We start from the raw sequence: 12,040 nt of genomic DNA, 5'->3' as shown, positions 1-12,040 counted from the left end.
CGGCGTCTTATGTCTTATTATTTTAAATGGCATTGCCTGTCAATCAAAATGACGTAAGAATGAAATGCTCAATTGTTCTTATTTGTGGAAAGCTTTTGTACGGGTTTGTAGTCTGTCTCAATGCTTTTGTTTCATAGAGACAGTTCACACTTACTTACGAGTCCATGGGTGTTTCTTTAAACCTTTTATGAATGCAATCTGCTTGTTGAATACCCGCGTTTTATAGGCTTATCAAAATGGTAGGTTTTCCACGGCTATGTAAATATTTCAAAATGTAGATGTCAAAAAAACGGAAAAGATTTTAATCGTACACGCTTCGTCTAATGACATGTTTACAATAACTCGCAACTGCTTGTCAAGTCTTTTCATGGAGTAAACTCCATGTTCTTTTTGAGATTTTGTTCTGAAGTATTTAGCAGTTATATAAATTAATAAAGTAATTAAAAGTTAGTACACCGTGTATATTATTTTGGACACTTTATTCTAAAAGTATTTATCAGTTTATAAAAAAATATTACCATAGCCATCATCAATTACATTTAAAAAAAATAATATTAATGCATATTTTAAATACTAACTGTAAATTATTATGTTTTAATCAGAGAAGAGACTGGTTTTAATTAATTCTATAATTCATTAAGAAAAATATAAGTAGTTATGTAAGCAGTAAATTAAGTAAATTAATCTGTATCAAGATAGCTCATCAGAAATGACACCCGTTTAGTTTTAGTCAATATGTTTTAATTAATTGTATAATTCATTAAGAAAAATATAGTACTGTAGTACTGTAGTAGTAGTCCTCACTCATGAGGACGATCAAAGCAAATTGATCGAAACGTCGAGAAACTCAACAGTTCTTTTCAGAACTAATATACATGGTGTACCACAAACTTTATATCAACAGTAGTAGTATAAAAGGATAAATTAAGTGAATTAATCTCTATCAAGAGAGCTCATCCGAAATGATTGTTGTCTCATTACTAAATCGATCTGTTTGATATGGTCGTTGTTTCATGTTCCGTGACTTGCTAGATTTTATTATTCATTTTGTCTTCATATTCGTTCTATGCCCTGCAGCTGTACTTTTCTCTGTTCATCATTTTTTACTTTTTTTCCAAACTTTTATCTACTGGTATTATATTAATTTTTTTTTTTTGTTAAATTTATTTATTAACTTTACTTATATTTATTCGTTTCTAAATGTTCTATTTTTTTAACTAAATTTGTAAAGAAATCCCGTGACAAGATTCAAATCTTTTTGGGATCTGCCTTCGTCAATTTTCTTTTACTATCTCTTGCCATTGTTGTTCTTTGAATTGAATGATACTCGTTTACAAAAAAAGTTTACTGGAAAAGCGAAATCGTCGGATTTGATAAGTAACTCGCGGCTATATGATGATACTACCGATGATTTCAAGAAGACACTTTTATTTGTCTGTCGTGGTATCCTGAAATAACAGTAAACATACAAAAAGGGATAATCCCTGTAATCGGACAAAGACGATCGATGGACTTTTTTCTATCTTAAATCTTTTCTACCTAAACGATTCGATAACAGAAGTGAAGGCAAAGCTAAATCTTAATTGACATGTTAACTTTTAAAAGATTTTTAAATAGTTTAAACGGTCGATGATAGTGGTGACTTTGGATTAAGCGATTTTTAACACTATACAAAAGAGGGTTGTTCTGAAGACAAAAGGGGTACTTATTCACGTCGCATTTTAAAGAGTATATCAACTTGATCTTTCTATCTACGGTACAGTAGTGACCTAAGCTGTCTTTTTAATTTAATTCGAATATTAAAAGATGACGTGGAAGAATTAATCCATTTGACATTCATTGCGATATTCCGATCAGACTTGCCATACAAATCGTATACATAGTATTATTTCACGTTTGCATCACAGAGCCTAACCAGAAAAGGGTACTTCACTCTTCCCTGCTTTAACCGTCCATGTTACAGGCATCACATGGGTCACACATGAGATGCCGTATTATGGATATTGCCTATGATAATGAACATATTGTCATATGTGGAACTACAACACCGGTACGTCATTCTTACCAGTGCATTGTGTATGTTTCGGCTTCTAACCCCTACTGCATATTATTCCTTTATTATTCACCTGTAATCACCTGTCTTGTTGGGCTCGTAAGTAGACCATACATTTCTGTATGGTACATGTCATGCCCTCCCAATTTCATCAAGTCATCACTGCATGTTTTTTTTGGTTTTTTGGGGGTTTTTTTTTTCATTCGTTTCCTTGATTTAAATTCTTCTGCAATACACTTTATCCCATAAAAGTAAATTTGTTGTATTTTCTTTCAATGAATTTATCAAGTTTATTTTTAAAGGCGTTTACTGTGGTTTGTATTTGTAGAACTTGTGCCTTGTTTAAACACACTTTCAATATAGGCCTTAGAATTTGGCCTACAAAAGGTATTAACAAACGAAAGCGTTGTTTCTCTACTGATTTGTTGCTCTTCAAATCCCACATTTTTAATTTGCACTTTTATTTTAACAATAACATATTTCGTTTGTTTGTCCTTATAAAACATGTTATCATAAACGTTTCAAACAAAAAATAATTCGGACCACTCTTAACAATCGCCTATCATCTCGCAACAAGAACGTAATAAAACTATATTTATTCGTAACATTTTCTTCCTTTCTTTTAATTCATTTTCAAATATCAACTGTGAATTCATTATGTTTTAATACATTTTACGGTATAAAAATAAGATATCTGTAATCATCATCATTTAAAACATGTCCGGAAAAAGTAAAACATTGGAGGCGCTTTGTGCACGTCCACATATAACATTGTTAACTTTAACTATACATGTTATTAACAATTTACACACGCATTCCAGGGACGTATAATTAAGTTTTACGTCTATAGATATTCTCTACTTTTGTTTTTAACTATGTCGGGGTAAAATTGAATACACATTATTAAATTTAATTCATAGCACGTTTAAAAAAACAAACAATATTGTATTATAAATCCAAAGGCAAATGACAATGCTGTGGGTATCAGTAACTGGGATCTCAATAGAGACACAAAAAAAAAGCGAAAAGCTAAATCAAAACGACGAAGTAAAACAGCCAGAAAAGTTAGTAGAGCTTTCGGGCAACACTAGCCCTTCATCAGTGCAATCAGTATTATATATTATGTATTAGTCTTTTTCTCCCAAGATTCTTTCTTAAATGGAATATACCTGAGTTATTACAAGAAGAGTCATTTAAAACTGCGTCGAAAAAAGCATCGAATCAAATGGTTTTAAAAAGGGGGCGTGTACTGCTGACCACGCCCCACGATGGGAGGGGCGTGAGGTGTGCATTCTATATTATGAATCAATACCTCATGCCATTACAGACATGCTTTACATCAGATTAGAACAACTCCTCGGAGAAAGCATATGACCTGATTTGAATTGTATTTCTCCGTCAATCAACGACTTTAAATCCAATACCCCAAAATACAAATATCCATTGGGTAACCCGCTTAATAACAATATCCATAATATGAGGCAAGGGAACTTTAATACTTTTATCTAACGTCGCGAAAATTGTAACGTTCTTTTTTAACTCTGCCTGAATTAAATTTTATGCCGAAATGAGTTGATTGGCTAAAAATAAGTTGGCACAAAAATGTAGTCGTAATACTAAAAATAAGAATAATACAATGTTCTAATAGTTGGAAATGCACATTTTCTATATGGCATATTCAAACGAAGGTAGATATTGTTAAAATATTAACTTTATATTTGTAAACATTTATAATATAGGAAGTCACTTAAAAAATCATATATATTTTATTTACACAGTACTATTAAAATAGACGTTTTTTTTATCAAGTATTAATGAGTATAGTACAATATCATGCTATTAATTTTTTTATGCAAAACGCCATAAATTTCATAAGTTGATTAAAAAAAAACCCAATAACATGATTTTGTTTTTTTGGAAATTTCTCATAATTGAAAAAAACAAATTTAAGAAAAAAAAAAAAAGTTCAGGAGTCGCCCCTATAAAAGAGACACTTTCTTGTTAACTGAATGAAGCAAAATATATTTGTTAACACTACAGTCAACCCCACTTTCAAGGGACACCCCTATTAAAGGGACACTTTCTTGTGAACTGAATGAGGCAAAATATATTTGTTAACACTACAGTCAACCCCACTTTCAAGGGACACCCCTATTAAAGGGACACTTTCTTGTGAACTGAATGAGGCAAAATATATTTGTTAACAATACAGTCAACCCCACTTTCAAGGGACACCCCTATTAAAGGGACACTTTCTTGTGAACTGAATGAGGCAAAATATATTTGTTAACACTACAGTCAACCCCACTTTCAAGGGACACCCCTATTAAAGGGACACTTTCTTGTGAACTGAATGAGGCAAAATATATTTGTTAACACTACAGTCAACCCCACTTTCAAGGGACACCCCTATTAAAGGGACAGTTTGTTAGGCCTTGACGGTGTCCTCTTAAAAGGCGTTCTACTTTATAGTATTTTAATAACATTTTAAGGTAATGTTTAGTAACGTAGTATATACTGAAAGACTTGTATTAATAATAATAACAACAACAATAATAATATTAATAATAATAATATATGGTAATAATAATAATAATATTTGGTAATAATAATAATAAAATATGGTAATAATAATAATAATATTTGGTAATAATAATAATAATAAAATATGGTAATAATAATGGCAGGTAATACATTTGAATTTTTTGACCAACAAATATAATAGGTCTTTATATTTTTCAAGTTGTTCAAAGCCCGATAGTAGGATAATGCAACAAATATATAGAAACTCAAAACGCATACAAATGTCCAACTACATATCAGGGTTAAAACAGCAAGCACACTTAATACAAAACATAACTAATTATTGACATAACTGGACATTATCATTATTAAAGATGTATTGTCCCCCAAAACCATGAAAAATGAATTTTAATAAAATTTTGCTGTTTTAAAAAAGATATTCACTTAAAAAAAAATTGACTATTTTTTGCTTTAAATCACAATTTTTCAGTTAACTATTTTTTTTTCTTTGATTCAATACTTGGTCAAAGTGAATAACCATTATGCAACATTAAAATGTCATATATTTAAAAATATGTTTTCAGGGGGACAATATATCTATATTATCAACATAACTATTATTTGTTGAAGGTGGAAGAACATTAACAGTACAGTAGTTAAGGATACCCGTTTTGTTTTCTACTTTTGCTGAGATTCACGAAGAGAGAATGCTTTTGAGAGGACAATATTCACATCAATGCTAGGATAGTGCTGTAAAGAAAGCAACTTATTAATAGTGAAATTTCAAAATATGATGGCAGAAAACTTTAAAATATTTTTTTTTTAAAGAATCGGTAAAAAAAAAGTGTTTGAAATACAAGATATTTGATTAAAATAATATTGAACACTGACCTGTAAGAGTTTCATATTTGCTGAAAAGTCACCTTCTAATAATTCATCTTTAATAATTCTAAAAAAAATTTAAAATAACTATATTTGTGAATTTTATTTTGTTGGTTTGATGACGACCATATTGAAGAGAACACTGCGTTAAGCTCTGTCTACACTATCAAACTAGTTTGACAAAAAATGTGATGCACCCAAAATATGGTAGTGATATACCAAAATATGGTTGAAATGATCATCACATTTTTTTGTCACACAGTTTGATAGTGTAGAGAGAAGCTTTACAAAATTTACAAAAAATAACAAAACATTTAAAGTTTGTAAACTTACATTATCATTGCACAACAAACACTTTCTAAAAAATCAAAACGTGAATTGTCAGCAAATAGCGAGTCCCAAATTCGAATTAAATCTAAAATGAAAAAAAAAAAAAACAAAATTAATAGAATATTGGAATAGGTTAAGTATTATATAAATAAAAAAAATTGATATTAATTAATTATTTTTGAATTGGATAAATCCTAGAAGATATGAGAGATTTAAGGCCAGTCAGAAGTCCTAGTTAAACTAGTAAATTAAATGGTCTTACAGGCTTGAGAGGGAAAAATAAATTAAACTTAAACTCTGCCTACAAAATCAACTTTATGTGACAAAAAATGTGATATGCCCATATATGGACATGATGATGTCATATCACTAGCATGGGCAGATCACATTTTGATAGGGTAGACAAAGATTCATATGATTCATATAGCAACAGTCCTACTTCTAAGACTTCAATAAGGGGGTGTTTTAAATCCTAGTCATACACAATATACAATCTACAGTGCTTGCAACAAATAGCCAGAAAGTCTGGCAATAGCTAATCTAATAATAAACAACAATATGCACATCAAAATATGAAATACCTGGCAGTGGGAACTCTTGGGAAAGCAATAACGTCAGCCACCTGAAAAGAAAGAACTCGGCCTGAAGATTCTGGCCATTGAGTCGTAACCATAGTGCAAGATCAAACTTCTTTAACTGCGTCATAACGAACTTCATCTTTGCATTGATGCCGACTGACGTATGATCTAAAGTTTTGATAAATGTGTCGCGGATCTCCGACATCAAATTTGTGAAACAGAAAAACGTATCTGCTTCAGCATGTTCTAAAAAGCAATATAAAACAATATACTGATTCAACAACAAAAAATGGGCAACAATAGAACCCCTTCGATGAAAAATATCTAATATCGAATCCTATCGAATAGACACAGAAGAAGAAGGAGAATTTATACATGTTTTAACACTATGGCCAAAACCCCTATTTATGAGACACTTTCCTGTGAAATGAAGAAGAAAAATATATTTTAACAATATGGCCAAACGCTATAAATGGGACAACATTTGTTTAAAAAAAATTATTATTAATTATAAAAAAAAAAAATACAGTTTGTTTGTACTTTATTTTGTCTCAAAAACATATTGAACCTAAATATATTGACAGAGGCTGTGTTCGGACTTTAAACTCAATTAAATGTGAAACCAAATTACTCTTAGGACTAACCAGATGAACAAAATATTTACACATTAAAAAAAATTCAAATTTCATGCATCTTTTTACACTAGTATGGTCAAATTGCTCTATATCTTGTGGTTAATCAGCTTGCAGTTTAAGGTCTAATTGAACAATCCACCTCAGGAGGTGGTTTTTTTTTAAACAGCTGGTTTATCTCAAAATTTACACCACACATTACCATAGTGTAAATTGTAAATTCCGTACGGACTCAAACAATTAATCAGTACAAAATTGGTGTAAATATTCTATTTATAGACAATAACCACACCTACCTTCCCATTGCACATCAGGATCTGTGGCAAAGATGTAGTAGATAGGTCCAATTATCTCATTCATCCCTTGTACGTATCCTTGTCCTGGGTTCAGTTTTGCATAGATAAACAGAATTCTCTCGACAACTTCCCAATGGGCCTCTTGGCCATCTTCCAATGGATTATATCCAAACTCATATGTTGGTAACTTAGTTTTTGCTTTAACCTAACAAAATGAATAATCTTAGTTATTGCAATAAATTGAATAACTGTTGGAATGTATTTAAACATTTTGCTAAATATTTATATTCAGAGGTGTTTTTTAAAACTCTGGACTAGCCAATATTCTATAGTAATAAATTATCCACAGTTTTGATCAACTTAAAGCGTGGTTCCCACTAGCGACGCAACGCAAGGACGTAACGCAACGCAAGTGAATTGACCAATCACAAGCGATGGCGTATTCACTTGTGATTGTTAACTGTCTATAACTTTGCTTGTGATTGGTCAACACGCTTGCGTTGCGTTTACGTCCTTGCGTTACGTTCTAGTGGGAACCAAGCTTAATAAAACAATACAAACTAGTTTTAAGGTAAAGTCATGTACACAATATAGTTGAACTTCCTTTAAAAAAAAGTTGGAGGAAGATAGGTTTTTAGAAAATAATTGTAGACCAGATCGGAAGAAACAAAATGAGGCATGATTGTTTGGTTTTGTGTGTCAGTATTTTTCTTGTTGACTTACTTTATTCAAGAGCAAATTACTAAAACATACATAAGATATATGAGTACGTTTTTCTACATTTATAGCTTTGAAATGAGACTTTTACATTTAATTTCACAAAAATTGGTAACATTATAAACAATATAATACTTACATTTGTAATTCCTAATCTATTTTTAGCTACATCCTCTGCTTTGATAATGGACTGCTCCACTCTCTTTCGCAGGGTAATATCCGACGATGAATCAACAACGTCTTTGAAAGGGAATTTTGTTGCTCGTTGGAAGAACCCTAAGTCTGGTAATAACCGTCTGTTTAGTATAAAAAAAGACAGAAGTGCTCTATGTTTTCATTGTTTATAACAAAAAATCTTTCTAGTATTTCAGTAAACAGTTTTTCCATAGAACCTTTTATGGTGTCCACACCACCCACCCGACACTATTAAAACAAAAAAACAGGGCGTCTGTAAAATTTTGTCTTCCCTATTTTGTATATTTTGGAGGAAATAAATATATTATTATAACTTACCTAGTATCTTTGTCTATTTGTAATAATACTTCATTGTCTTTAAAGTACTGAGACCACTCACTTTGTGGATTTGGATTTAAAGGCTAAAAAAGAAATTAAATACAGGAGTCAGTATTGAACAAGATTAGAGGGAGGTAAATAAACAATACTAAATAAGTTTAATACAGTAGAACTCACTTTTTCTTGGAATCCAATTCAGGGAAAACCCTTATTCAAGGGACACCATTATACATATATACACTATATTCATGGGGGTACACTATATTCATGGGGGTACACTATATTCATGGGGGTACACTATATTCATGGGGGTACACTATATTCATGGGGGTACACTATATTCATGGGGGTACACTATATTCATGGGGGTACACTATATTCATGGGGGTACACTATATTCATGGGTGTACACTATATTCATGGGTGTACACTATATTCATGGGTGTACACTATATTCATGGGTGTACACTATATTCATGGGGGTACACTATATTCATGGGGGTACACTATATTCATGGGGGTACACTATATTCATGGGGGTACACTATATTCATGGGGGTACACTATATTCATGGGGGTACACTATATTCATGGGGGTACACTATATTCATGGGGGTACACTATATTCATGGGGGTACACTATATTCATGGGGGTACACTATATTCATGGGGATACACTATATTCATGGGGGTACACTATATTCATGGGGGTACACTATATTCATGGGGGTACACTATATTCATGGGGGTACACTATATTCATGGGGATACACTATATTCATGGGGGTACACTATATTCATGGGGGTACACTATATACACAGGACAACACTATTGTAGGAACCCTTTCAAGTGAAACGAACAAGGACAGAGGCGGACACCCATAAGGGGACCCTTGGGGTCTCAAAGGTGTCCCCTTAATGGTTCTACACAAACTGACAAAAAGTACATAATGATAGAGGGCAGTAGACAACAACTGAAGTTATCATTAAGACAATATATTTGTAAGTATTTTAATTGCTTTGTCTACAAGATCTTTTTATCTTACTTTTATTCTGGAGTTGAGGTAAATATTAGATTTAAACATGTTATACTTACATGATCAGAAGATGCATTACTTTCTCCCGCACATCCCGGTTTAATAATCATCTCTTTTAGAAATTGCTTGTATGCTTCCCTGAAAAATAGTAAAAATATATTTTAAAATTAACTGTCAATGAAACCAATCTTATAAAGCTCTGTTTACACCATCAAACTTTATGTGACAAATGTGTTGTGCCCATATATGGACATGATGTCATATCACTACCATATTTTGGCATGATATTGATATCAATACAAAATTTGGGCACATCACCCGTTTTTTTGTAAAACTAATTTAGACAGAGCTTAAGAGCCAATAGAAGATAAGAGGAATATGGGGCGGATTGCTATAAGCGGTCTATAACCGGTCTTAGCGCTTACCCGGCTATAATTCGTGACGTAGCAAGTAGTCTTATATTATAGACCATTGCTATGCCGCGGTCTAACCTGTAAACGGTCTTTAAAATTAAAGCCTACTCGAAGGAGTCTTAAAACAGTCTTAAACCTCTCTTTTTGTTGCTTTTACGTATTATTTATCGGCAAAGATAACCAATTGAACAAGTTTTAAGTGTTAAATCAAATAATAACGGTGATTTTATTCTTATTATATAGGCCTAGAATAGATTTTCTCGCGTATAAATGTACTGTGTTATGATTGTGAATTTAACAAGCGTGACGAACATTACCTTATTTGGTATTCTACGCGCAAAGTACGCCCTCAATTTGTTACTTTACGCGGTCTTATTTAAGACTGTTTTATAGCAATGGTCTAACAGGGGTGGCTTTAGTAAGACCGTCTATCTGATAAAGCCGGCTTTAATCGGGGAGTTAAGACCATCAGTTAAGACTGTTTTATAGCAATCCACCCATGGTCTCATCAAAGACAATACATAATGTCAGTAAACATTGCATTATTTGAGAACTGTACCTTCGTTCACTTAGCAGCTCTTTCCAAAGTGTTTTCTTTGGTGGCAAATAATTCAACAATATCTTGAAAATAAAAATAATAACAAAATCCAAATTAAAGTAGTAGAATATGAGTAGTAATAAAGTACAAGAAATTTTTATGCACTTGTATGACCCACTATACAACCCCCACAAGAGGGGTGCGTCATTTACAAATAATTATAGATGCAGGGGTGCGTGAAAAACCTAGATGGAATGTCAACAATGGTGTCAATGTCCGTCACTTTACCACCCACCATCATGAACAACATGGTCATAATGCATCAAAATGGGTGCGTCATGGTCACAAGGTAAGTCACTTTATTGAAGTAGAAGTATGTCATGGTATTCATAAGTTATGACACACGTCGGACAAATGATGCACATCTCCCGGGGGTCTTCTAGTAGTGGGTCATACAATTGATAAGTGAATTGTGAGACGTTAAACCCATAACAATTTTATCTGTAAGAATATCAAACAGGATGACATACAATTTATACATATACCATCTATTATAATTATCAAAATAAATACCTTCCAACATATTGATCTTATCCCAGGCTTGTCTGGAATACCTGTAAATGCAATAATAAATGAAGACAAATTTACCGGAATAAATTGACTCCCAACTGGAAATAAACACATAGGCCTAGTACTTATCATAGTAAAGTACTCTCTACTGTCTAGAGTCAGTCTCTACTATACCTCTAGAGCCCCTTGTATAGTAGTAGTGGTAGGCTATAGAGAGAAGAGGGTATACTTATTTAAATGCAGCATGTCATGCCAGAATAAATATTTTTGTTATTAAAATATAATAAATACCATTAAAACATGCTTTTTGAAAGTCATCAAAATTGATTTTTTCTTGCTCCAAAAGTTCCTCAAATTTAGCTAGCCTGAAATAAAAAAATATATATAAAAAGTTAATAATCAATTCTTAATATTTAAAACATTATGATAAATCAATTTGGTGATGAATATTTATTCTGTTTTTCCTCTAGGCCAAACTTTTGGTAGGAAGTCCCTTTCCGGGAGTCTCCTGGACTTATTTAGCTCCCAACGCCATGCACTCTGCATGCTCTGCAGCCTACTGACTGCTGGCGGCCAGCGGGACCTGGCCTAGGAGAGCATCTAAAATTACACTAGCCTAGACCTAGCCTAGGCCACTATAATAAAACATACTAAAATGAAAATGCATGTTCTCTAAAAACTTGTGCATTTAATTCTGACTAAGTATTTACGTTAAAAGAAGTGTATTTCAATAAAACAAATTTGTGTACCTAGCTTTAAAGGAAGCAGACATCTTGAAAATAGAGCGACCTCTCGTGGCGTATGCAATAACTAAAGACCGAAACTCTTCAATATTTCGGAACGGCATGGTTTTATCAGATGATGGCGGGATAATCAAATGTGTCGTGTCGCACACTTTTGTGATTAATTAGTAATGAATCATATTCGCGCGCGTTTTAGAGTAAATGAAGTCATAATT

The 12,040-nt window shown here is 32.4% G+C and overlaps 1 protein-coding gene across 1 annotated transcript; it reads right to left on the bottom strand.

Moving 5' to 3' along the window:
- Positions 1-5,168: 5,168 nt before the first annotated feature.
- On the bottom strand, positions 5,169-11,929 carry LOC140047774 (TBC1 domain family member 13-like). The gene is made up of 12 exons (XM_072092809.1): positions 11,832-11,929; positions 11,374-11,447; positions 11,086-11,126; positions 10,534-10,595; positions 9,621-9,699; positions 8,525-8,607; positions 8,151-8,307; positions 7,295-7,499; positions 6,370-6,612; positions 5,792-5,873; positions 5,468-5,525; positions 5,169-5,326 (listed from the first exon to the last, which is right to left on the bottom strand). Exons 1-12 carry the CDS (start codon positions 11,927-11,929, stop codon positions 5,255-5,257), a joined length of 1,254 nt encoding a protein of 417 aa, XP_071948910.1. The 3' UTR covers positions 5,169-5,254.
- Positions 11,930-12,040: the final 111 nt, after the last annotated feature.

The sequence above is a fragment of the Antedon mediterranea genome, chromosome 4, assembly GCF_964355755.1.
Source record: "Antedon mediterranea chromosome 4, ecAntMedi1.1, whole genome shotgun sequence".
NCBI classification, from domain to species: Eukaryota; Metazoa; Echinodermata; class Crinoidea; order Comatulida; family Antedonidae; genus Antedon; species Antedon mediterranea.
The sequence above is the reverse complement of the archived record's forward strand: the minus strand, read 5'-3'. Positions and strand labels throughout refer to the sequence as shown.

Bases quoted from the DNA above. Each gene is read 5' to 3' on its own strand.
- LOC140047774 (XM_072092809.1), bottom strand. From the start codon at position 11,929: ATGCCGTTCCGAAATATTGAAGAGTTTCGGTCTTTAGTTATTGCATAC. The intron at 10,596-11,085 runs GTATTTATTTTG...TTTATTTTCAAG, and splicing joins TAAGATCAATATGTTGGAAG to ATATTGTTGAATTATTTGCC. The intron at 5,874-6,369 runs GTATTTCATATT...TTTTCATTTTAG, and splicing joins CCAAGAGTTCCCACTGCCAG to ATTTAATTCGAATTTGGGAC.